The sequence below is a fragment of the Electrona antarctica genome (genome assembly GCF_951216825.1).
Source record: "Electrona antarctica genome assembly, chromosome: 6".
Lineage (NCBI taxonomy): Eukaryota > Metazoa > Chordata > Actinopteri > Myctophiformes > Myctophidae > Electrona > Electrona antarctica.
Window position 1 is genome coordinate 32,199,206 of NC_136811.1, and position 26,319 is coordinate 32,225,524.

The 26,319-nt window shown below is 43.1% G+C and overlaps 1 protein-coding gene across 1 annotated transcript; it reads right to left on the reverse strand.

Moving 5' to 3' along the window:
* Positions 1–15,384: 15,384 nt before the first annotated feature.
* Positions 15,385–15,842, reverse strand: LOC306925044 (mitochondrial import inner membrane translocase subunit TIM16-like; the record flags this gene model as incomplete). Its single annotated transcript, XM_079503725.1, has 2 exons — positions 15,385–15,453; positions 15,519–15,842. The coding sequence occupies 2 exons, from the start codon at positions 15,840–15,842 to the stop codon at positions 15,385–15,387; spliced, it is 393 nt and encodes a 130-aa protein (XP_079359851.1).
* Positions 15,843–26,319: the final 10,477 nt, after the last annotated feature.

The following is a 26,319-nucleotide window of genomic DNA, read 5'->3' on the forward strand; positions in this document are numbered from 1 at the left end:
CTCAAGGATATTAGGATGGGTATATAACTTACCAAGACACTGTAAGTGTGTGTGTGTGTGTGTGTGTGCGTGCGTGCGTGCGTGCGTGCGTGCGTGCGTGCGTGCGTGCGTGCGTGCGTGCGTGCGTGCGTGCGTGCGTGCGTGCGTGCGTGCGTGTGTGCAATCGTGTGTGTGTGTGTGCATGAGAGAGAAGTATATGTGCTAGGAGGACTGAGGGAGATTGGTGATCAAATGCGTTAATGTAGCCTACCTACATTTACGTGATGGTAGGCCTGCATAAAGCAGAGAGGGAACGTGTGTGCATGCATTTGTTTGGATCATTGTGTGTGTGTGTGTGTGTGTGTGTGTGTGCGTGCGTGCGTGCATGCATGCGTGCGTGCGTGCGTCGACTGCAGACAGGTCGTCTGGACAGTAGTGAGAACTGCCAGAGATTCAGTGTAGAGTGCCTGTCCCTCAGCCATGCAGGTTCTGAGACACACTCAAGACAAGTTAATCCCCAGTCCTGGCTTTATCTGCCCTCACCACGGCTCCACAACTCCCTCTCTCTTCCCTCCATCTCTATCTTTCACTCCATCACTGTCCCTCACTCACACTTTCCCCTCCATCTTCATCATTGCATCTGTGATGTATGTGTACTTATAGCGTTGCTCATTCTACCCTCCTTTTTTCATTAGAACGCCCTCATGAGTCATTATTGAAACATTCCACACCTTTTTCCACACTGGCTGTTCCCGTAGGTGCCACTACGTATTGTTTCCGCACACAATTGTTGAATGTGAAAAAGGCACCATGGCATGAATGTATATGTATTAAGCTCACGTATAACGCCACGTGTCCGTGTTGTTGTTTCTCCTTGAATATCGTGTGTCCCAGTCAGACACACACACACAAAGCGTACATTTTGAACAAAGGCAGACAGCAATGTGTCTTTTCCCGTGCTCACCGCAATCGCTCCATTGCATCACGGAAAGGGAAACTGCAAAAGCTGGCCCCGCTGCATGGGTTGAAAACGCAGAGGTAAAGTCAGTGATGTATCACCGCCACAAAGCACAGGTGTAAACGTAAGCGGCCCTTCCGCATACTCTGCATACGTCACGGTCTATGACTTGGTCATCGTTACTGCGCACGAAGTGTGCACTCACATCTTGTACATCTTCTCAAACCTGTATAGATTATTTCAAGCTTGGCTTCTGTAGAAATTGTTGTTTCTAAATGACATTGTGCTGCACATACAAAATATTTGCATGGAGGCCTGCAAGTATGACATTCTGATATACGTGATTTAAAATAGCCAAATGTACAAAATTGTAGATTGTGTGCATGCATTTGTTTGGATCATTGTGTGTGTGTGTGTGTGTGTGTGTGTGTGCGTGCATGCGTGCGTGCGTGCGTTGTTTTTGTTTTGCATTTGACGTCGTCATATATTAATAGAGAGCATGAATTCAGCATAAGTGTCCTCATCCGGTTAATTGACCGTAGTCACTTTTCACCACTTGCTCTAGAGACACAGAAAACTTGTGCCACAAAAAAATGTGCCAGAATCAGAATGTACAGTACTGTGTTACTGATACGTCTCTGCACCACGGTGGCCAAATTCCTGTACATTTCCATGTACAGTACAGTACAGTACAGTACAGTACAGTACAGTACAGTACAGTACAGTAGGCTGCATGAGCTCAATGAATAGAGTGATTCTGATTCTGACACAGTGGTTCTACACGTTCGTCTTTCTCAGCACTCTTGGACGCCATGTGTTTGTAGGTTAAACCCTGAACCCTTTTTTAAGCTTAGGAACAGTCGGTTGACCCTCGTGAACTTTCACACCTCACACTGTAGAGGAAACATCAGTCTCCTGTTCGGGAGTTTCTGCTGCTGCCATGCACGGGGATTAGGCTACAAGGCTATTGGAGTTTTCCATTTTTCATTTTGAAACACTGGTATACTGTTATTGTTGTATTCTTTTACCCTGCTCTGTAAAATGTCTTGTTCCTCTATAGCTACACAGTAAAATCCTAAGTGGTGAGTTAGAGTGTACAAATGGACCAGTAAGGGTCACAGTGTAAATGAACACGGATGGATTTTACTGTGTACATATGTGAGTTTTTTTTGTCCACCAATAGTGCATTGAAGAAGGATGGGCGCATTAGTGGCAAGGCCCTCGTGTCTGCTGGGGCTCTTCCAAAGATAGGTCACATGACCCGATGACCTATCCTTCTGCGCAGAGCCGGGTCTGTCAGCGCAGGCCGGTATGGATGCGATGTGCAGCCTCAGACCCTCTCACACCATCTCAGCATTGGATGCCTGAGGATTAAAGGGTATGCTGAGTGGCAGATCTGTTTTGTTTCTCTAATACGCTAAGTACCTGTGAGCAGGGTACGTGCCTGTGTGTGAGTGCGTGGCGTGCGTGCGTTTGCAGGAATTATGTGCACGGAGAAACTATGCACGTGTCAATGTGGCTTTCATAATGTGTATTCATTGGGCCGAGGGTGGGAGTGTGCATGCATACCTGCAGGTATGTGTGAGTGCACGTCTGCGTGTACGTGTCGGCTGTGCTGTTGGTGTATTTGTAGGTATTAGAGAAAACATGTGTGTGTGTGTGTGTGTGTGTGTGTGTGTGCGTGCGTGCGTGCGTGCGTGTGTGCGTGCGCACGTGTGCATGTGCATGTGTGTGTGTTCCCACGGTGCGCATGTGTGCGTGCTTGTAATTTCAAATGTGGGTTTGAATGTTTAAGTACTTGGTGGGAATTTGGTCTCAGTAATAAATACAGCAAGGATTAAGTGCATGTAAACACGTCTGCAGTACCAGAATGTGGAACGCACCTCTAGCTGGAGAGAGTTAGGGAGATTGAATGAGTTTATGCCCTACATATATCTGTCTTTCTGATCTGAGAAACCTAATGATAAAGGTAACACAGGGCTCCACACTTTATACCTGCATGACAACATCACATGTTTGAGTCTACGTTCTCTGTGTTTATGACTCTGGGAAAGTATGTTTTTCCCATACATGAACTGAACCTGTCCATTGAGTTCAATATGAGTGTTGCTGCCGTGGCAGGCCATGCACCATGGATGTTGAAGGTTGTGTTGTGGTGCAAAAGGAGGAGTCTCTATTGCTCTGTTAAACGGAAATGCGCTGAAATACATTTTTGAAATACATTTTTATTATAATTTCAGCAATGCATTTTATGCAATGCATTTTATATTTATGTATTTGACCTTGATCTTTTTTTTTTTTTAATGTTTTTTTTTTGTGGCTTTCGCCTTTATTTTATATTTTTATGGAGGGACAGACAGTAGGCTGACAGGAAATGGGGAGAGAGATGGGGGGGAAGACATGCAGTAAAGGCCATCGGGATCGGGAGTCGAACCCGCGGCACACTGCCAGACTGGATTACCAGCCAAGGTGCCTGGACCACTGAGCCATGGCCCAGGCCTTGACCTTGATCTTTACCTTAGTAGTGAAATGCTCCCCATTAGTTTGTTGTGTTGCAAACAAAATTTATTTTATTCAGCTTTTCTATATAACCAATTAAACCTGATATACTTAGTTGATCGGAATCCCCCAGGGCTATATACTTACGGTCCTAGATGTTTTAAATTAAATATAATCACAGAAAATAGCCAATAGATCTGCTATTTTTGCCGAATGATGCTAGGGATTCTCAAGAAGTTACTATAAACAAAGTCACCTTTCATTGACTGGCTGATCATACTTTATATTACTAAAGTGTATGAGTCCTTCAGACAGATAGGCCTACATGCTAACTACTGTATGTATAGCTAATATGCAGAAGAAGTGCAGGAGTTGAAAATGTTTATAGCCAAAAAACATTTTAAAATAATCCTTTGCCATTTTTGTTTGTGTTATTGCTTTGCATTTCAAACGCTCACCCTGAGAAAATGACTATTCAGAGATAGATGGCATTCCAGTCTGTGCAGCTGCATATGTGTACTCCAACAGTGTTTCCTTGGTTCCAGTTGTCATCTTCATGTCTTTCCCTCAAGGCATCCTGAAACTCATCTACCCATTCATGCCATTTACTGTGTCAAGGTGCAAAGTGGGTTGCCATTCTTGCCCAAATCCCTCCAAAGCTCCCCCCTCTTTACCAGCCATGGCACATTGAGAGGCAGGCCAGTCTCCACAGGTGCAGCTGGGAGAAGATGACAGGCTCTCTTCACCGGGGCTTAGCTCCTCTTGTGTGGCGTTGAGGCTCTGAGCTTGAGAATTCCCTGGGGGCCGTAGTTGCTGTTCCACCCTCAACAACACACAGGTACTGATGTGCTTTTGACCCCACTGTCTAGATCTGCATGTGGAGATGAATGGCAAAATCACACGTAATTTCTGTTGCAGATAGAACGGCTGTGTTTGGGCTCTTTGAAGTGTGTGTAGCATCCGCTGCCAGCAGCCCTCTCCGAGTGTCTTTCTTCCTAACTATCTGTTAACACCCCAATGACACATATTCACCCACTTAGGAGGTGTGGACATCAAGGTATAACTGGAGAGATCAAAGGTAAGATGCCATTCAATGGTTTAAGTCATGGCTTGTTTATGACAGCATTGAACAGAAGTACTTTTGTACTCATAGCCATGTCATGTAAACACTGAAGCATCACCCCCACAGGAAAATGTCATATATATGGAAATCTGATTCCACAATATATCCATAAATCCAATCCAAGTAAAAGTACACATTTTACATGTTGGTGTCCCTTCTTCAAATGGCAGTTGTCTTGTCTCCTTTTGGAATGAATCTTTTCATCACTTCATGCTGTCAGTGTAGGTGACTGCATTTTTTCGTCTTTAACAATGAGCCAGTGGTTACCTAGGCTACAGTACGGTACGGTATGGTACGGTACGGTACGGTACGGTACGGTATACAGCCCTCAGGAAAGTAAGTGAGTCACACAGTGCCCTTCAGTCAATACTACTGATGTGCCCTTGAGCAAAGTCTATAATCCCCAACTTTCCCGATAGCAACACCCTGATTGTGATTCCTATCAATCCAGTGTTTATACAGGACCTGCACTAGTATCTACTGTAGGCCACAAAGCAGCTCGACTGGAGGATTGCAGCACTTTGTTTAGGATTAAGTGCCTTGCTGTTGAAGGTGGGGAGTGCATTTCTCATTAATTTTCCCTACACGGAAACTGGTATCTGTCCGCCATTCTTTGTGTTAATCACTTTATAGCTGTAGTTTTTGGTCCAGACTGGACACAGATGGATGTCTGGGCACAGGCCGTAAGCTGGTGGTCTCAAAAGAGGAAGTTACCATCTCCTTGTTCGCCTGTTATAGCTGACCCAGTCATAACAGCGAGACATAATTAACAGCATCCTACTTCCCATGGCATGAATGAGCGAAAGTGTGAGAAGTTGTATGCGTTGTTGTTTGCCGGTTTTTAACAGCACCCGGTTGTGGCATTTGACGGCTGCTGTTTTCCTTAGGAAGGGAAAGCGCTCTGTGTCAATAGCATGTCGTGAGCTGTTGGCACTTCCCACTTGGGAGCTTTTGTCCTGAACGTGACAGTTTCTCATTCATCTAGACCCTGGCTAGACAGTCGAGATCCACAGGACTGAGTCAACCCTATACTGGTAACAGGAAAGTTTAAACGATAGACATCCTGTCCTGCATAGCCAAAGACAGGATCTTTTGCGTCCATATAAAGCAGGTAAACATGAAAGTAGAAATGCCAACAGCGTATTCCGGAGTTATAGAATTTAACTGAGAGTGCTCTCCTACACTACTGATGTAGAGTAGTAGAACCCGACCGATGCGACATTTTTGGTTACGATTTCAATCCCGATTTTGGAGATTCCTAAACCACAGATTTTAACCGCGATATTTTTAGTAAAAATATCTTGAAATTATTTTGAAAAACTTTGGTTATACATTAATGTTCTCAAATCAAAACATTAATCAAATCTAACACATACAAATAACTTTTTAGATACATTTAAATCAGGTTTCCGGTCTCCCAGGCTCAGGGATTGCACCGTGATCTCCCAGGCTCAGGGATTGCACCGTGATCTCCCAGGCTCAGGGATTGCACCGTGATCTCCCAGGCTCAGGGATTGCACCGTGATCTCCCAGGCTCAGGGATTGCACCGTGATCTCCCAGGCTCAGGGATTGCACCGTGATCTCCCAGACTCAGGGCGGACACTATCACCTCAGCCCACGTACTGAGGTGGTATGCAATAAACAAGCAAACAAGTAAAAAAAATAGAAACATATTTTTCCCCCCAAGAAATAGCCGATCTACAAACTCACAATGCTTTTATAGGCCTATGATCAGCTTTTTTGTCAACTTTGTCAACTTGTGAACGACCCTGTTACCTGTATACAATACACATTGTATCTGTTGTCAGAGTACCCGTTCTATATGTTTGTGTCCTTTTTGTGCCCATATATGGATGGATATCTCTGTATCTGTCAGTCTGTTGTTATCAGTATATGGCCATGGACATGCCCATATATGCATATAGGGGGGTCGGCACTTCTGAAAAGTCCAAACGTCTGTGGAGAATGTGTGGAGAATGTCTGAAGAGTGCAAACTGACTGTGGAAAGTAGACTGACTAATTAATCAAATGGCAGGTGTGGGGAATTGATATGTGATGGAGAAATTCGATTCCCCGGATGGGCAGGGAAAATCTGGGTCGGGAAGTGATTGTCATCACTCACCCAACACTGTGCTGAAGTGCCCTTGAGCAAGGCACTGAACCCCCAATTGCTCCAGTGGAGCTGCTTAGTGGACAACAGTATATGACTGTGGTTGTACTGGTCAGCTCCCAGGTTTTAATGTGTGTCTGTCTGTGTGTCTCTATGTGCAGGGCGTTGCTGAAAATGCCAAATCAAGCCGTTTTTTTGCGGTTCTGGACAACTGTCCAGAATGTGGTCGCTTGAACACTTGACACTCGTGATACGTGGATACATGGAAGATATTGGCCATATTGTGCTCTATACAGTAGTAGATCTCAGCATAGGGGAGTGAACTGGGTTATACTCCAGTCCCTGCAGCAGCCAACTGTATCTATCAACTGACATGTGTCCTGTCAGTATCCTGAAGTATGTCAGTGACCTACTACTGTACCTACTCACTTAATGTACATACTGTAAGTCACATGTTTACTACAGTAGACATCAGCAAAAGTCAAAGAAATCAATCCATATAGGCTAAATACTGTACCACGCTGCTCCATGTGGACTAGGCTGCTTTGCATCTGCTTTGTGTCTCTGTTTTATCGTTAAAGTGTGTGAGTGGGACCTGAATACCATATCCATATCTGAGTTTATCCTTACTGTTTTGTTATGTTGTGGCTATGTCTGTGTTAGTTTTGTATGTGTCTGAGCTGTGTATCGCTGTTGATGGATGAAAATTTCATATCTTCAACAAGTACGTTTATCAGCTGCAGAATATGAGCCTATTTTGACATTTTTACATCGGGTTTTTGATACTTTTTCAAGGGCCCGGAAACGAATGCCATGAAACTCACTAACCTCACAAAAGGTTGTGTCAACTTTCAATTCATGTAAGAAAAGGATTTTGGATGTTTTATTTTCTATGACAGCAGTAATACGTCTCTGTGTGTGGTAGGGGGTATCAAGCGATGTATGGAATGCTAACAGACTGCTTCTCTTTATTAGCCTCTGGCACCACTCTTATCTGCCTCTACTCAAGTTTACTTCACGGCAGGATGCTCAACCTAACTCACAACACAGTTGAGAGCCAATCAGAACTTTCTGACTTCTAAGTGGGCCTATCAGAACTGAACAAAGTGTTAGGTTTGTGAAAAAATTAGCCAGTAACTCAGAGTTGTAGTCTGTAATATGTTCGAAAGAATGTACTCTGATAAGTTTCAGATAGACATAACACACACTGCCATGTCTTGCAATGTCTTGAACTATCTTGAAGACCATACAGTGGTCTGGTATGACTTTGATTACCACTAAGTATTTTGTTCGATTCTCGAGGAAGTCATTGTGTGTGGTCATTGTGTGTGGTCTTTTCATATATAACACATTGTATTCCATTCATTTCAATAAGGCATTGAAAATCTACTTGCAGAGACTTTTGTCAAAGTAATATTAAATGTATTAATGCATTTTAATGTATTCTAAAAGAGCTTTGAGTTCAAAGGTTTAGTCAAAAATAATCCCTGGAGGAAAGATGGATTTATAGGCCTACTATCAAACAATGCTTCATCCTTTATGGATTGATTAGTGTACTGTACTTCCTCTTTCGGAAGCAGTGTTGCTAGGGGTGCAACAATATTAATCAAAAATATAATTGCTTTTGGGGAAATAATTTAGCTTTTTTACCAAAGCAAAATGTAATGTCTTTATAGTTTTTTATATTTTCATTTCAGACAACTAAAATGTTTTTTTTTTTCAATTCTAGTTGAAATTATAATTAACTATAATTACCTTGCAGGCTGCAGGTCATTCCCTGTTGTGTGTGGGAGCTCGAAATCAAGAGTGATCTGCTTGCGACAGACTGCCTTAATCGACATGCAATGTGTCATATTATGGTGGGCATGTCACATGTGTGTGATGGAGGGGAAAGGACTGGGAGATGCAGAGACATATCAACTCTAAACTCTAAAAGCACTAATTAGTAATTCTGAGTTATAAATTCTGTCAAGGCGGGTACAGGGTAGCAGGAACACAGGGGAAAGATGAAGTGTCAGAGTCTGAGCAGGTGCAATTCAATATTCTTTTAATACATATTTTATAAATGTGTATTGCAGAATAGAGTAAGGTAGCCTATAGGGTAAGATGGTTAAAATAAGTGTTAGTTCCATATTGTGATAGTTGCTGTAGTCTCCATGTCTTTATTAAACAGAAAATGCATTTTCAGGTCAGGATACGTACCAATTTGATCCAATCAGGAGAGAGACCTCACACATACAGGATACAGGATAAACAGTGACATTGGAAGTGAATGATGACAGTGACACAAAGAAATGGAACTGGGCAAAATTGGAACTGACACACTATACATTTAAGCTGATAATGGGTTCTTATCTGCCTCTACTCAAGTTTACTTCACGGCAGGATGCTCAACCTAACTCACAACACAGTTGAGAGCCAATCAGAACTTTCTGACTTCTAAGTGGGCCTATCAGAACTGAACAAAGTGTTAGGTTTGTGAAAAAATTAGCCAGTAACTCAGAGTTGTAGTCTGTAATATGTTCGAAAGAATGTACTCTGATAAGTTTCAGATAGACATAACACACACTGCCATGTCTTGCAATGTCTTGAACTATCTTGAAGACCATACAGTGGTCTGGTATGACTTTGATTACCACTAAGTATTTTGTTCGATTCTCGAGGAAGTCATTGTGTGTGGTCATTGATGACAGTGACACAAAGAAATGGAACTGGGCAAAATTGGAACTGACACACTATACATTTAAGCTGATAATGGGTTCTTATTTTTTTTACAAAAAATATCACTTACCCTATTCTGATTGGCTGAAATTTGGCAACTTGTATTTGAAAATGTATTTTCTGTTCATTAAAGAGCTGGAGAGGGAGTCCCCTGTTACTGACCAAACATTCTATAGCAACTATTTAATCATTTAACAAAAAACTCTTCTCTATGCTGCAGGGTCCTTATAATACAACAGTGAAGACATTTCATTAAGTGAACATATTCCTGCTATTTTGCCCTTACACTTTACCCAACTTTTATGAAAGAGCAAAATGGCAGCCGTGTGAATATGCTTGGAACAATCTTTGAAACCCTGATCTAAAACTGGTTTTAAACCATTTGTCAGACACCAACATTGGACAAATGAACATAACATTAATGTCCTTCATCCTTTGAGGAAGCTTGTTGTTTGCTTTTTTGGACTCCGAGTCTCTCAATCTCTGCATAGAGCCGTTGTTGATGACATCATCACCCAGAGCCAGCTGTAATCTGGGCTTGTTCTGGGCGGATGGCGGCGTGTTGTGCTGTACTGTGTGTCAGACTAGGAGCCGCATGGCTGTTGAGGCTCTGGCACTACTAGGCTACAGCAGTGTTTATGGAGCCAGGCTGGAGATTAGCATGACTGCTGTGCTCTCTCTCTCTCTCTGTCTCTCTCTCTCTGTGTGTCCCTTTCTCTCTCTCTCTGTGTGTGTCTCTCTCTCTGAGTCCCTCTCTCTTTCTCCTCTTCTCCTTTCTTCTCTCTCATTCGCTCTGTCTCTGGTTTTCCACTACTTCTTTTTTTTTCTTCCTTTAAATTCTCTCCTGTCCACGTCTCAGCCTACTCACTATGTATGCTGGCTGTTCCCTCCTCTTTTTTTTAGGGGGTCCCCTTATCAAAGAGCTGGAGACTGGAGCAAAGCCACTATCTACAGTTGGGGGGAGGGTGTAGGAGTGTGTGTGTGTGTGTGTGTGTGTGTGTGTGTGTGTGTGTGTGTGTGTGTGTGTGTGTGTGTGTGCGCGCGCGTGTGTGTGTGTGTGTGTGTGTGTGTGTGTGTGTGTGTGTGCGCGCACTCATGCGCAGAGGGATAGAGACATTGAAGTGGCAGCGGTTGACTTGAAAAGGCGCACAACCGCAGATACGGCTGTCGCCAGTGCTGTCATTCCTTGGAAACTCCAACGCAATGTGGCCGCAGCGGTGTGGGAGTGCACTGTAATGTTATCACAACATTTGGACAATATTGGCTAATGTTGCTGAAACATGTGCATGATGGGGCCAAAACACAAGCCCATTACACAGGTCAAACATGTTTGGAATAGCCATAGGGTTATGTAGATACAGGGTACACATGTACACATGCGTGTATGTGTGTGTGTGTGTGTGTGTGTGTGTCAGATAAGAAGCGGGGTGATGGCGCCATGTTGATCCGCCTTTCAGCAGAACTGGTTCCCATACCATCAACATCTTTTTTATGACTGTGTGTGTGTGTGTGTGTGTGTGTGTGTGTGTGTGTGTGTGCGCGTGCGTGCGTGTACCGGTGGATTCATGTGTAGAAGTCATACACGTAATAAATGCTAAGTGATTCAGTAACTAACTGGTAACTTCTTCTTAAAGATATTTCTTTTTGGCCTTTATTGTTATTGATAGGGTTCATTTCATTTCATTGTACAGTAATTAGACTGCAAGGGGGGAGACAGATGGGGGGAAGACATGCGGGAAGAGGCTGACGGCCTCGGGACTCGAACTCACAGCACACCATCAGGCTGGATTACCGGCCTAGGTGTCTGGACCGCTCAGCCGCAGCCCCGGCCAGGTAACTTCTTCTATACTCAGGGCTTAAAGTTCTCAGTCCTGGGGACGGATTTCAGTCCTGAGGGATTTCATAGCGGTCATTTAATGAGATCAGTGCAGATTTGCAAAAAATCATTTTCTGTCTTGGGATTTGTTTTGGCTTTAAACCCTGTCTATACTTTATAGATATGCATGGGGGAAAACTGGTCTAAAACTCACCGCATTAGCTTTCCATTTTTGGATCGCACGCACCCCTGTCAGCCATGTCTGTGAAACACATCTGTTTATTTGTTTATTTAAAAGGATCCCCATTAGCTGCTGACTGAAATGGCAGCTAGCCTTCCTGGGGTCCCAACTCCCAAGACAATAATAATATGCATTAAACAATAAGCAAAACATCTACTCACACTTACACCCAATTTATTGCTGAAATCAACATTTCCCCACTTGTGTGTTTCGTATGTACACAGTTCCATTGCATGTGTACGAGCACATCACAGTTCCATTGCATGTGTACGAGCACATCACAGTTCCATTGCATGTGTACGAGCACATCACAGTTCCATTGCATGTGTACGAGCACATCACAGTTCCATTGCATGTGTACGAGCACATCACAGTTCCATTGCATGTGTACGAGCACATCACAGTTCCATTGCATGTGTACGAGCACATCACAGTTCCATTGCATGTGTACGAGCACATCATTTTAAAAGCAAACATAGGGCGTGCATGCTCACACATGCACTCTTCCACATATGCTTTTAAAAGGTCTGTCTGTATACAGTATGTGTGTCTGTATGACCGCAGAGGGGAGCATTCAGATACTATTGTTAGTGAAATTGAATCTGTGTGTCGTATTGGCTTGGGGTGATGGTGGTGGGGTTAGTACAGTATATGGAAGGTAGCGGCTGGGGGCTGCATGGGGGCTGGGGGGGGTGGTTCATTGTGCTGAGCTTGGGTCTTCAGCAACCTCTTTGTCCATTATTGCTCCATTAGCCAAATTAGAGGCCTAATTGGGGAGGCGTGGAGAGCTCTGTACTTCTTAAAGGGAGAGAGAGAGAGAACGTGTACTGTACATGTGTGTGTATCTGTGTGGTGGTGTGCACTGTGCGTGCGTGCGTGCGTGCGTGCGTGTGTGCATGCGTGCGCGTGTGTGTGCGCGTGTGTGCGTGGGCGTGTGTGCGCGCATCTCTTGTGTTCATGTATGGAGTATGGACATTTAAACAGAAGGACGGTCATTTTGATGTCGGAGTTTTTCTTTAAAGGTGGGTCTCATTTTATATAGTAGGAGGGCTGTTATCAGCAGGGGCTGTGGATGGATAAAGGTGCAATGTTAGATGGGGAATGTGCACCGTTGCTGAAAAGTGAGCTGAGGGCCAGGGAGCTACACCTTTGATGACAGTTGCTGATGATAATGGAAGTGCCAACTGCATGCCTTCAAGGGGCGGTTGTTGCCAATTTGATTAGCGGGTTATTAGTTAATTAGCTAGCTGCTTACTCTTCTGTAGTCCTCCAGGCCATGGTGAAGAGGTAGACTGGAGATGGGACAGAGGGAGGTGTCTTACTACAGTAAATCTTATCGTGTGTGTGTGTGTGTGTGTGTGTGTGTGTGTGTGTGTGTGTGTGTGTGTGTGTGTGTGTGTGTGTGTGTGTGTGTGTGTGTGTGTGTGTGTGTGCGTGCGTGCGTGCGTGCGTGCGTGCGTGTGTGAAAGAGAGAGAGAGAGCTCGCGTGTCCACCTGTCGGTGTGCATGCCTTCATGCATTTGCCCATCTGAGTGTGTGTGTACATGTGCATAATGAGTGTGTGTGCATGTGTATAATGTGTGAAGAGCGGCAGGGAAAGTCTGGTTCTGTGTGAAATTCCCCAGACCTGACCTCTTTGTTGAAAGTGTGCTAAAGTAGCTGGCAGAAATGGCCTCTCCTTGATAAGCTGTAAATGACTGAAAGCTAGCTTAACCTAATCCCCACTTGTAGGGGCCCCCGCTGGTTGCTCTAGCAACCTAATAGGCTGTGTTTCCTGAGATCTCTACACCTCTGCACTTATCGAACCCTCATATATCACAGGCCTTCCAATCCACGATCTGTCAGCCCCGCACAGTGGCTCTGCTCCATCGGAGTACTGATGGCCCTAGATAAAACACCATAACTTATCATAACTGTTGTTGTGCAACTGTTTGTAAGATAACAGGGTGCTTCATGTGGTGGCTTTTTCTCTCCATTTCACTGGACCTCTCCATCGTATGGCTTCTTTAGTTTCTGTTATATTTTAGTCATCTGAAATGCTTTAGTTTTAGTCTAGTTTTAGTTGACTAAATACCATAAGATTTTAGTCTCATTTAGTCAACTAAAATATATTTTGGCCGGTTGTGATGGCGCCGTAATGCCTGATATATACTCGGCTGTCTACAAGCTTACAATGTATCGCAGACAGTGAGACGCGTTGTGTGCTTGTAGATTTGCTATTTTCGGAGAATGACACCTGCACATAAAATGACTTATCTTTTGGTTCTTCTCCACTAGTCCCTCCCTAACATTTTAGTCTTCATGCGGCCTTATGTGTGTGTGAAGTATTATTGTGTAATTCCCAAATCATCTCTTGTGGGTTCCATATGGGATACAAAAGGAGTAGTCCAGCCGCATACTGTCTTCATTACTTGTGCAAGCAGAGTGCGCAAGTACTGCGATCGACAAGTACTGCGATCGACAAGTACTGCGATCGACAAGTACTGCGATCGACAAGTACTGCGAGAAATATAATAATAATAAATTAAGTCAAAGTTAAAACATATAGTTCTACTTTTCCTAATCATCTGAAGTAGGCTATCGTATTGTGTAAGTCAGACATTGAAATACTGTAAATGTATCTACAGACATTTTCACTCATAGCAACACTTTGCTTCTATATCAAACAGAATGTGATGCATTTATGGCGGGCATTAGCGGCGCGCTCGAGTCTAACGCCACGCATTCCGTGTGGTTGTTGTTTCTCCGGGCCACGTGTGTGTAGAGGAGAAAAGCATGGCGGTGTAATGCTGCATGCAGAAACCTGTGGCCTGTATAATGATATAGGTGTCTCACAGCTACTGTACATCCACAAAATGTGCACTTCCGCCATAGCCTATATGCATTTCAATGGAAATGGAGTGGTTTATTGCTGCCATTTGCGGATTTCTGCAAAAGACGCTCCATTCCCATTGAAATGCATTGGTAGAATCTGCCCTCATAGGCAGAATAAGAGTGCGGTGTAACCTACCTTGACACTTTCTTTTCTCCACAAATTAAAGGAGAAATCCACACCAAAACACATGTACCCTGAATCAGCCTATAATCCTGTCCCAACATACATGTTGAGCAAGAAAGTACTGCCGAAGCAGACAACCTGCAACACTCCAGGTTAGAATAAAGTTCTTACGGTGAAAGGCTTGAACCATAACCATAACGCTGACGAAGGCCACACAGGCCGAAACGCGTTCGTTATCAACGTCAGAGGTAAATAAATTCATATCAAAAGGACATACAATGAGTGCTGGCATTTTCTTCATTTCAACCAACATACATGTTGGCCTTGAATTGTTTCATAGATGCCCCCTGTTCTCCATTTTCCCCACCCCTCCCACAGCAAAATGCAGTTGTCTTCATTCTAATGCAGGTATTTTAGTAGCTCCAAACTTTATTTTTGAGGGGCACTAGCCCCTCCTATAAACAGCTATAGTGTAGATTCTGTCTGAACACAAACATTAAATGCCATTGACAATGAATGGAGAATTTACGTCATTATTTGTCTGAGCAAATCGGCTGGGTATGTCAGTGGCCACCCTTGGTCAATAAGGGACCACCATTCTTGATGATGATGTACAATGATTAGAGCGCCCCTCACTTCACACAGGTGTGATTTATTTTATTCACAAATTGTCTATTAATAGTGTCCTGGTATACCTGGTACTCACACATGCACTATTTGTCCCACTCGAGCTACCGTTCCTACAGAACCCAGTGGTGGTTCTCAACGGGCCTCAAAATCAAGGCCTGGGCCAGGGAAATGGAAAATGGAGAACAGGGGGCATCTATGAAACAATTCAAGGCAACATGTATGTTGGGACAGGATTATAGGCTGATTCAGGGTACATGTGTTTTGGTGTGGATTTCCCCTTTAAATAGGCTATAGAGTAGGATATTTATTTATTTTAGAGAAAAAGATGTTTCCGTATTTTGCGCTTTCTGCTGACTGTCCTGTGTCTGAATGCTGAGCTCCTCGTCCAGACCAAGGGGCCAGTGAGGCGCTCCACCAGTTCAGTCTCTATCCTTCTTTATACTCTATGGTCCAGACGCTCCTTAGCCCGCACCACCTTTGACTGCAGATAGAATGAGCCGCCCACCGCCTTGTCGTTGGCTTTGAACAGGTGTTCATAGTTCCGCTGGATCTCCTCTGGGGTGAGAGCTGTGATGTTGAGGATCTGCTGGGCCTCTTGGAGGCTCATCCCAGAGATGCTGCACACTGCAGGGGACTGCTGACCCCAACGGCCCCTGGCCTGCGCTGCTGCTTGACTGGCTGCTAGTTCTTGTCTTAAGGCTTTAGCAAACGCTCTGCCCACTACCTGTGCCCCCATTACAACTATCTGTACCATGTACCTCTGCATTTATAATGTACCGTCAGTCCATCCGTGTCCCTTTTATGCTCATTATATAAGTCCCCAATGCCCATATATGGAGTTCCCTTTTATGCTCATACAGTATATGGAGTTCCTTGATGTCATCAGTATGATGCCAGAGAGATAGGGAGACCATTGTTACTGAACAAAGACTCTATATAATAGAGCTCTATATTCTGATAGTTGTGACCGAAGGTCGCAGTTAAAGGGTAAGACCACTTTTTTAGAGGTTTGGGTTGTTTTCTTACCTTATTATGGGCAAACTAGTCCATTCCATGAGTTATTTCGCTCCGTTGTGTTTTTTATTAGCAATTTAAGAAATAAAAACAGTCGCTCATTGACTTCCATTGTAACGGGGGAACAGCTCTCAAAGTCACTCTTTTAGCACATAAACAAAAGCTGATTCTGACAGTTTATGACATCAGGAAAACTCATGCGGTTTTATTTTTAATAAAAAATGACAATTTTGTCTTGTTTCGACTAATTTGTGTAGAAAGAAGATCCGGTAGGTATGCCTACGCCGACCGAATCACTGCTGTTCGTGTTGAGTAAAAAACGATCTGATTGGACCAAAACTGTACACCCACTCCTGAAGCGAGACCCACAAATGTTGTACATCAATAATGAACTTCTCTTGAACGTGCAAGTATCTCTCTCCAGATTCATCTCTGCTCTAAAACTGCCTGCAGGGTGTGCGAAAGTGACGTCCCTTTTCAATAGTGCCCTACACAGTGAAATGCTCAGTGCTAAATGCACTCTGAGTGAATGTGATCAAATGGACCCTTACATGTTTGATTGATTGATTGATTTATTAACAGTTTGCAGAATTACAGTACATTGCAAGTACATCTCAATACAAAACACTGTTAACTGTGAGTGGACGACACCATAAAGCATTACACTTTTACAGTACATTTCAAGTACAACTCAATACAAAAAACTGTTAACTGTGAGTGGACGACACCATAAAGCATTACACTTGTTTACAATAGGGCCCACTGTCCATAATGTACATGGTCCATATTGTATCCCCTCACATGTTGGGAATGGTGCTGATTAATCAATATGGTTAATGGATAGTCCCATTCCTTCGCTCTCTTGGGACACATGACAATCAATTATCACATTATATCCATGTGGCAATGTGCACATGCAATATTTATGGTACTGATGACATCATCAACTTGTAATTGTATTTCACTCTGTCAGCTTCTCCTAATAATGAAAATAATCATTACCATATATTATAATTATGGCAACCAACTGATGGACCAATATTGACATTCTAGAGACTGGCTGAGGATTAAAAACCCAACCTATGACAATTATTATTTTTATTTTGTTTCCTCCCAACAATCTGTTTATTGACATTTCCAGGTTACAAGAAGGATAACCTATAGTGGCATCACCAGACTTTCCACCTCGGAGTAAAGCCAGGTCTGTGTTACTGTGGTGAAAGTGTGAAGCACTTTCAGACTAAACAAGAATGCTGAAACAAGACTGACGAAACAAGGACAAGACAACCTATGACAATTTCAAGGGGATCTAAATCTCTCCAGCTCTTTAGTAAAAATAAAATAAATGTTCAGGTCAGGATACCAATTTTATCCAATCAGAAGAGAGAATTCATACATCATAGGTTAAACAAGTGAAATTGGAAGTGATGAAACCCAAGAATTAGCAGACAAAATTGGAATTGTAATACTTTAAAATTGAAGGTCTTTGTGGGTTTATCTCTCCTGACTGGATAAAATGGTAAATGGATATACCCTGACCTGAACCCTGAATCTAGCAATTATTACTATAAGAAGATAGATATTTAATTAACAAAAACATATAACTTACACCCTTCAAATGATTGTTTTTGGATTTATTTTTATGCCATCAAACATTTTCTTTCAAACACTATCTGCTCCACCGTGGTTTGCCCTTGACTGAAACACTGTCCCCTGGAAACCTTGTAGATTTCTGGGAGAACCACAGTCTCGTTGTGTAACTGGGTTAACTCGCCTCTAATTTGTAGGCAATAGAAGTTGTCCAGGATAAGGGCACATAGATATGGTCCAGTAAATGTCTTTAAACTGAGCACAGAGAGGTGGGGGTTGAGGGGGTGAGGCACAGAGGCCTCTCCACTTCAATCCTGGTAAACGGGGACAAACAGGATTAGCTCAAAGCTAGCGGGTTGTGGAGAGAGAGGGCCAGTGGGGTGGGAGTTTGCCTTGAGACTTTCAACAGCTTCGCCATCATGGGACAGGAGGTTGCCAAAGAGCAGCGAAAGCATGGTCAACTCTAACCTACTGGTTCAGTATTCAATACACAGGGCAGTCATGAACTCTCATTGGCGGATGGGGACAGGAAGATGAATTCCCCTGGTGCAGTCCGTAAAGAGATGAATGGACAGTGACTATATTGCAGAATCAAGAAGAATCAAGAAGGCTTTATTTGTCACTACTCATACAAGTATAAATAGTGCATTTCGCACTATTACCTGTGTAGTTGTTGGTGCCATACGAATGTTGCAGTATTGACAATGTGAAATTAAACAAAATGCTTGTGTATATATTGTAATGTATAAACATGGACAGTTGTTACTGTTACTGTTCATATAAGATTCCTAAGGTTCAAACAAGCTGGCTAAACTGAAAGCCAATTGCTTCCATCGACAATTTACTATATCTTTCTTTCTTCTTTCTTTCTCTCTGCAAGGACACACGGACGCAGGCACACAGATTCTCTCTCTCTCACACACGCAAGCTTGCACGCACGCACGCACGCACGCACGCACGCACGCACGCACGCACACACACACGCACACACACACACACACACACACACACACACACACACACACACACACACACACACACACACACAGTCCTTAATTGTCCCTACATTCCGGTTGTTGCTCAATTCCTAAAGGTTGCGAAAATGGCTTATATCCTCATGTCCAGCAGTGGTACAGGTAGAGATACATTTCACTCCAAGGGCTTGTAATCAAATGACTCAATCCCTATAAAAGCAATTGTAAGGTTATTATCTTCTTAGGGCCCCATTTGTGCCGAGTGGCACTTAGGCACGGGAGTCGGGAACGGCTAATCTCATATTTGGGGATCTTAGTCATCAGATTCACTGCATGGTGTTCCGCTGCTTATGGCCAATGTCATTGCAGTGCACTGCTACTGCCCATTGCAGCCAGCGTGATGATGATGGGGTCGTCTTGACCTCCCTGACTGATGAGAGTGTGTGTATTTGTGTGGGTGAATATTGGCAGGGGTTGGCTCATCAATGAGGTCACTATCGAGTGTGTGTGCGGTGATGCTGTTGGTGTGTGAGGTCATTTAGCACATTCTCAGGATCTGCAGGGTAATCAGGCAAGCTAACCGGGAGGAGAGAGTGAATATGGATGAGACCGATGGGCTGCCATTGCTAATTATTTGGCAGAGCTGGTCAATGTCACCCAGTTAAGGCTGTGTGTGATTAGATTAAGCTGAGCCACTTAGCTGATTTCAGGCACATGGATAGAAAAAATAATGAATTCCTTATTATGATTCTGTAATAATGTTGTGAATAGATTTTAGTATGACTGGGGAAAAAAAGCAATATCCCAGAAAGTCACCCAATCAAGGCAACAAATCTGGTAATGAATATGAGGAAATGTAGAGTAATCTCGTAGTAATGTCCTTTTCGTCAACTTTAAAGAGACCTTGAGCAAGGAACTTAAACCCCAAATGTTCCCAATGTGTAGGTTGGCTGAACTATAGGAGGCTCCCAGTTAGTTCCACTGACTGATTTACAATTTGAATTTAGCCAATACTGAATAAATGCGTGAATGCTCATAACCATAGATAAGAAAGAATAGTTCAATCAATCAATTAGCATGTCTTCTTCCATGTTGACAGTTGACACTCTACTTTGCTAATACCCATGATATTATTGCTTTGGATACCATAACCAAAGCATCTTAATAACTATACTGTATATATTTTAGTGGCCTACAATGATGCCCTGAGGATTCCACTTAAAGTGATAGTGACAGTCACTTGTTCTTAACGTGTGGAATCCATACACGTGAGGCTTTCTCAAGGCACTGTAGAGACCTTGAGCATGTACAGTTGGAGGCCATCGATATTGTCCTTTTCTTTTTGCTGAGGTTTGCGTGATCTGCGCAAAAGGACAGTTAACCCATTTTGGGCGGGAACCCCTTTTGGTGTTTTAAACATTATGTTATAATTTAGCTATTGAAAAATAGCAGATCTACAAGCTCATAGCGCGCCACCGAGTGGCGCGCTACGAGCTTGTAGGTCTGCTATTTTTGAAAAATCGTGAAAATATTTATTTCAGAAAACTGGAGGATTTAGAAGGATTTTTTTAAAATTTTGAGGTCAGGCCTAAATGGGTCAAATGATAAGGGACAATATCGGTGGCACCCAACTGTATGGATTCATGTCTTGTCTGAATGGATCCAGGAACAGTATTATTGAGGATATAGTCAATCCTGGGAAGAGCTGTCTCCGCTACTCGTCCAGGCTGCGTAAACACTGGAGAGTCAGCCTCTATTTATGATTTCACGGTTTTGTTGTTATTTTTAAAATTTGTGTTATGTGTGATGTCGATGATTTGTACTCTATAGAGCGTCGCAGTCTGACCTGTCCAGTCTGACCCTGACGAGCGGCCCGGAAGAGAATTTCCAATTAAATTTTCCCATAGACGTTTCAGAAAGACCTTTAAAGCCTCGGACAAAGCCAACTCGGATAATGACAAATCATGACAATAAACAAAATCTTTTGGGCCGAACAAATAGTTAGAAAGAAGAAAAAAAGGGCAGGGTACAACACCTTTTTTGTTGTTTTTCTTCTTTCTAATTATTTGTTCGGCCCAATAAATGTTGTTTATTGTCATGATTTGTCACCATCCGAGTTGGCTTTGTTTACAGTTCTTTACATAAATACTTTTTGAAACGTCTATGGGAAAAATGAATGGGAAATTCTCTTCCGGGTCGCTCATCGTCATGAAAGGGGGTGGGACTGCGACGCTCTATGGACCCCCTGTGTGTCTGGAATAAAGTTTGAATTGAATATACATGTATTAATATGCTTTTAACCCATGCTTGGACAAGCATTAAAGGACATTAAGTCCTTGTGGGAACCTCAGGAACGCAGTCATGTCATCATCATTAGCCTCCATTTTGGATCCAGTGCGTGTTTGCTGTATTGGACAATTGTGTGTTGTGGCAGCCAGTGTCCTAGGCCTGACTGGCTTGCTCTTCCCAGGGGCAGGGCTGTCAGAGGGAAGCCCAGACGATGGATGTCACCAGTGTCAGACTAAATAAACGCCAGCAAGCCAGGCTTATTTGTATGGTGTTAACAGTCCAGCTGAAAAACCCCAAAGAGCCCCATGCTTGCCTCAGCCCAGGGCCACCACCCAATGAGCCAGGTAACAGCCAAAAGGATGGCCAATTCCCACACACTGAAGAATTTGCAGGCAAAATATACACCCTAGATAAACACACGTGTGCACATACACGCATGCACTTGTCGCACGCACGCACGCACGCACGCACGCACGCACGCACGCACGCACGCACGCACGCACACGCACACACACACACACACACACACACACACACACACACACACACACACTTACATATCGTATGCCATGTGAGGGCATTCAGATACATGCAAGGGTGCACAAACATTTGTTTTTTTTATATTTCATATAAAATATGGGTGCATTCACACATGCATGTGTACATACAGTACACACACACATACATGCAGGGGAAAATCTCAAGCGGGTTCCAGCAGCCTGTATTGATCTTTTGACATAGGATTATTCAGTCTGGCTCTATAGGCTTAGCGGCCTTTAATTCCCTCACGGAATAGATAGACTGACTGTGGCTCTATACATATCTGGATCAATGCAAATCTGCTTATTCCACAGTGGTTCAATTTTAAACGAATTCCATTAGCCATAAGTAAAAGTTTTCTCGGGTAATGTGATTAGAGGCCTCCTCACCGATAGAGTTTCTCTGAAAGCGAAGCGGTGAAACCTTTCTTTTTTTCTCCTCTGCATCTTCCACAATACCCACCCACCTCTCTCTCTCTTTCTCTCTCTCTCTATCTCTCTCTCTCTCTCTCTCTCTCTCTCTATCTCTCTCTCTCTCCCTCTCTCTCTCTCTCTCTCCATACCCACCCACCTCTCAATACCCACCCACCTCTCTCTCTCTCTCTCTCTCTCTCTCTCTCTCTCTCTCTCTCTCTCTCTCTCTGTCTCTCTTCGGTCTCTGTTTTTCTCTCTCTCTTTCACGCTATTTGCCATCTCCTCTTTGCCGGTGTGACCTGAGGTAGACAAGGATGTGACGATAACGGTGAGAGACTAACTGGCTCTGATGTCTGGGACATGTACGTGAATGCACACACACACACGCACACGCACACGCACACGCACACGCACACGCACACGCACACGCACACGCACACGCACACACACACACACACACACACACACACACAGATACGCGAACACGCATACACACACACACGCGCGCGCGCGCACGCACGCGCGCACGCACGCACACAGTAGTAGATGTAGATGAGACAACTACAGGACAGCTGACAAGCACTGATAGGACTTAATGCATCTGGAGAAATCTGTAAAAGCACGCACGCACGCACGCACACACGCACACACGCACGCACACACGCACACACACACACACACACACACACACACACACACACACACACACACACACACACACACACACGTGCATGCGCACACACACTTTACACCTAATCTAATCACACCAGCACAACTGCTTGTGTATTATAATTCCCAAATGTTCCCAATAGGCCTGGCTCTACCAACAATGGCATTCCTAACATTATAACAACTGGTTATATACACATTTCCTATTCACTTTCTTCTGCCTTTATGTGTTAGTGATTCCCTAATGTGATTTATTCTGTGCATGCCGTGCTTTACAGTAATTTCCTTGGCTGGCTCAGTGAGTGACTGTCATGTACTAACTAGACTGCCTTATGCTCCAGTTGAAGCAGCAGCTGGCAAACTGGACAGCTCCCTGTGCTGGTTGCTTTGTTGTATTGACTGGCAAAATGAAGAGGTCACTCTTTGTCAGTGACCTCTTTTGTTGGGCCCTTTTGATATGTCAATTAAACTGCAGGGCTAAAGAAGCTTGGTGTACTGGTTAATCTTGTACTTTGTTATAAAAACTCAATTAAGGAGGGCGTCACTTTATGTTTCCCATATGTCTCCGTATTGATTTTCGGAGACACAGATTAGCATGGTATGTTATAACGTTGCTGTCGGGAGGAAACCTTCTATCTAAATCTTTGAGTTTTTTTGTTTTTTTTTCATACATCAGTGCTATTGAACACCCTTTACGTCTGTGTGTTGTTTCGGAAATATTGAACCAATGGAAAATCGTAAAAAACGCTTTGGACAAAACCTCTTAACTCCATTGGGCCCTCAAACTGTCTGCTAAAGCAACTTTATCCCTGATGAAGGCTTAACCGCCGAAACGTTGGATTCTGTCTACCTGCTGTCCTAAATAAAATATTGTCACTCTGGCTATTGGCGTGTGCGGCCACTTTCTTGTTGTTTCAAGATTCCCTCTTCAAGTTCTCTCCCGTGGGCCGGCACCGCTAAAAAGGATTTTGGTGTGCGTTAGCATCCTTGTGCACAAAGCAACGAACTCCACCACCTCTCCCCCTCTCATGCAAGTAATTGACAAATAACTATAGTCACAAGTCACAACACCAACACGAACAGATGTCTACATGGGAACTAGAAGGTCCCCGGTTCAACCCCTGGCCGCTCCTGGCTTCATGTCAAAGTGTGCTTGAGCAAAGGGATGAGACTACTTTTGTGTATTGGTCTGGTGTATGGTGTCATAGGCTAGGCCGGGGCACAGGACTTTGTTGTGTCATAGATGTTATTGTTGTTCATAACCTTTGTAATATATAAGAGGGAGGGATGGGAGGGATGTTGTAATTGGTCTTGTTTGTGTGGGTGTTTATGTTAGAAAGATATCTTGCGATATCTTGCTTCCCTAAAGAGATGATTTAGTTTCCAGACAAAACATTCAACGTTTGTAGTTGTAGAACAAGTGACTTTTGTACAGGATTTTCACCCCCAGGTGGATTTGTTTAATTTTCCATTGTGCATCTAATAAATCAGGAAATACCATAGATAAGTACAAGTAAACTGTATGCCAAGAGTATATCAACACTCCTTGAATGGTTAGAGGATACAGGTTTAATAGTGTTGGGAAAGCCTGGGAAATGCATCCCATGAGTCATTATGAAAACATAATATCACATAAAATTAAGCTTGCTCCATCAGAGGCCAAAAAGCTCTATCATGACAGATTGTCAAGATGTGTCATGAAAGATGATGACACCTATTTATAATCACTATTTCTATTTTGACACTGCCATGACACCAGTGTCAAAGAAACCCAGTTATTTTATTGGGTCACGCTCTACCCCAATCAGTGCCACTCTCTCTCTCTCTCTCTCTTTCTCTCACTCAGTATTCATCTGATGAGAGAGAGCGCAGAGCGACTCTGAAATACCGCAGTAAGAACCCTCTAACAAGCTGCTGACAGGGCGCTGAATCAGGGGCAGAAGTAAAGAAAAACGTTGGGATGGATTTAAGTATGCCTCTCGTCATTAGCCTCAACATAATCAAATCATTTTACTCATTCAGAAGTTCTCGGGGCCTGCCCGGATGATGAACGCTGTCGAGAATGCTTCATTTTCTCCTTCTCTCTCTCCCTCGGCCTGTCTCTTGACTTGCCAGGAGAGCTGCCTGTTATGTTGTGTGAGGTTGCCAAAATGGCCACTTATTAGGTTTTAATTGTTTTTGTTTGTCTTCACACACTAAGAATTATGTTGGCAGGGATTAGATTTTTTTTTAATACATGCATTTGGGTAGCTAACTGCCGTTGACGTTTAAGCACCAACTGGGCTAATTAAAGTATTGGAAATACTAAAATGTCCACATGTATAAGGGTCATTCCTACTATTCGGTGCCATTTCAGTAACTTTTTCAAAACAAAATGAATTCTGTATTTTTTACAGGGTTTTTAATTTTTGACGGTCCTCCTATGCCCAGCTTTCCGGATTTGTCTGAACACAAACATTGGCTTGTGATTGGCTGATCACCCCATATAGCGATGATTTGATTGGCTGAGCAAAGTACATATTGAAACTAAAAGTGAGGGCAGAAAAGTGAAGACGGAAAAGTGAGGACACAAATTGTGATTGGCCAAAATGACATGATGTATGATGATGTATGATGATAAGAGCGCCCCTCACTCTGAAAGAGGGCATGTTCAGCTGTCAATTTCTTTATATTTAAGCGTTACAAGGGGGACATGTTTTATGCTTTACCACATCAGCCTAAACGCAACCTAAAACATTGGTAAAAAGGAATATTAAACAGTGATAGCCCTACTTCTTCAGGTACAGGGTTTCCTATCAAAAATATATGCTACTTTCTGAAGTGATTTGGCTAGAGTCGGGGGATATTTGCAGGTGGATTTGCATCAGCATAACAGGGGGGACAGTAAAGTCAGGGACAAAATTGATTTCAAAATTACATTCATTACAATTAATAACATTTGTTGAGAAGCATTAGAACTACACTAAGAATTACATTTTTTATTTTGTTTGAATTTGATTGGATATATTAAATTGTAACTGAAGTTGAATAAACATGATGGGGGCATTGTAGCATACCTCTACTCAAATTAGAGGGATTACATTTATTTCACTCTGAGGTAGGCTACAAATATTTTTTTGCTATGGTAGGAATTCTAGAAAACCTTTAATAGTAGGATATAAGATAAGCTATTTTTTAATTTTGTGTTTTTGTTTATTTTTACACACGATATGCTGCATTATGACCTGGGGACACAATGGCATCGGTTCCACAAGCGAAATATGCTGTTATCACCGCCTAGAGTAATTTGTAGGTATAATACTAATACTGCAACAATTCATTGGGAGCAGAGTATTATTGTATACAATACGTAGTACATAGGCCTTGTGGGGAATAATGTTGAATCCATTTATTAAGTGCCATTGCATTAGCAGAACAGAAGATGTGTATGTAACCAATTTACACATGATTGTACATTTGTCAGCAAAAGCCACAGCCCACGAGTTAGGCTAAGAACAGGATGACTCACAGGGCCTTGAATCTGAGGTCACTTCATACGTCTGTTCCCATGGAGAATTATAGGCAAGAAGAAAATGATACAAAGAACAGGAATCATGACTTGTGCATCTCATTTACAGTAGCTAAATGCTTTGTGTGTCAATGAGGGAAGAACTAATGTTGACTAATCATTATCATCATAATCATCATAATCATAAGTGGCTCTTACTTTGAAGAGGAAGAGGAAGTCTGTTTCAGTTGTAACCAAGCTGCCATG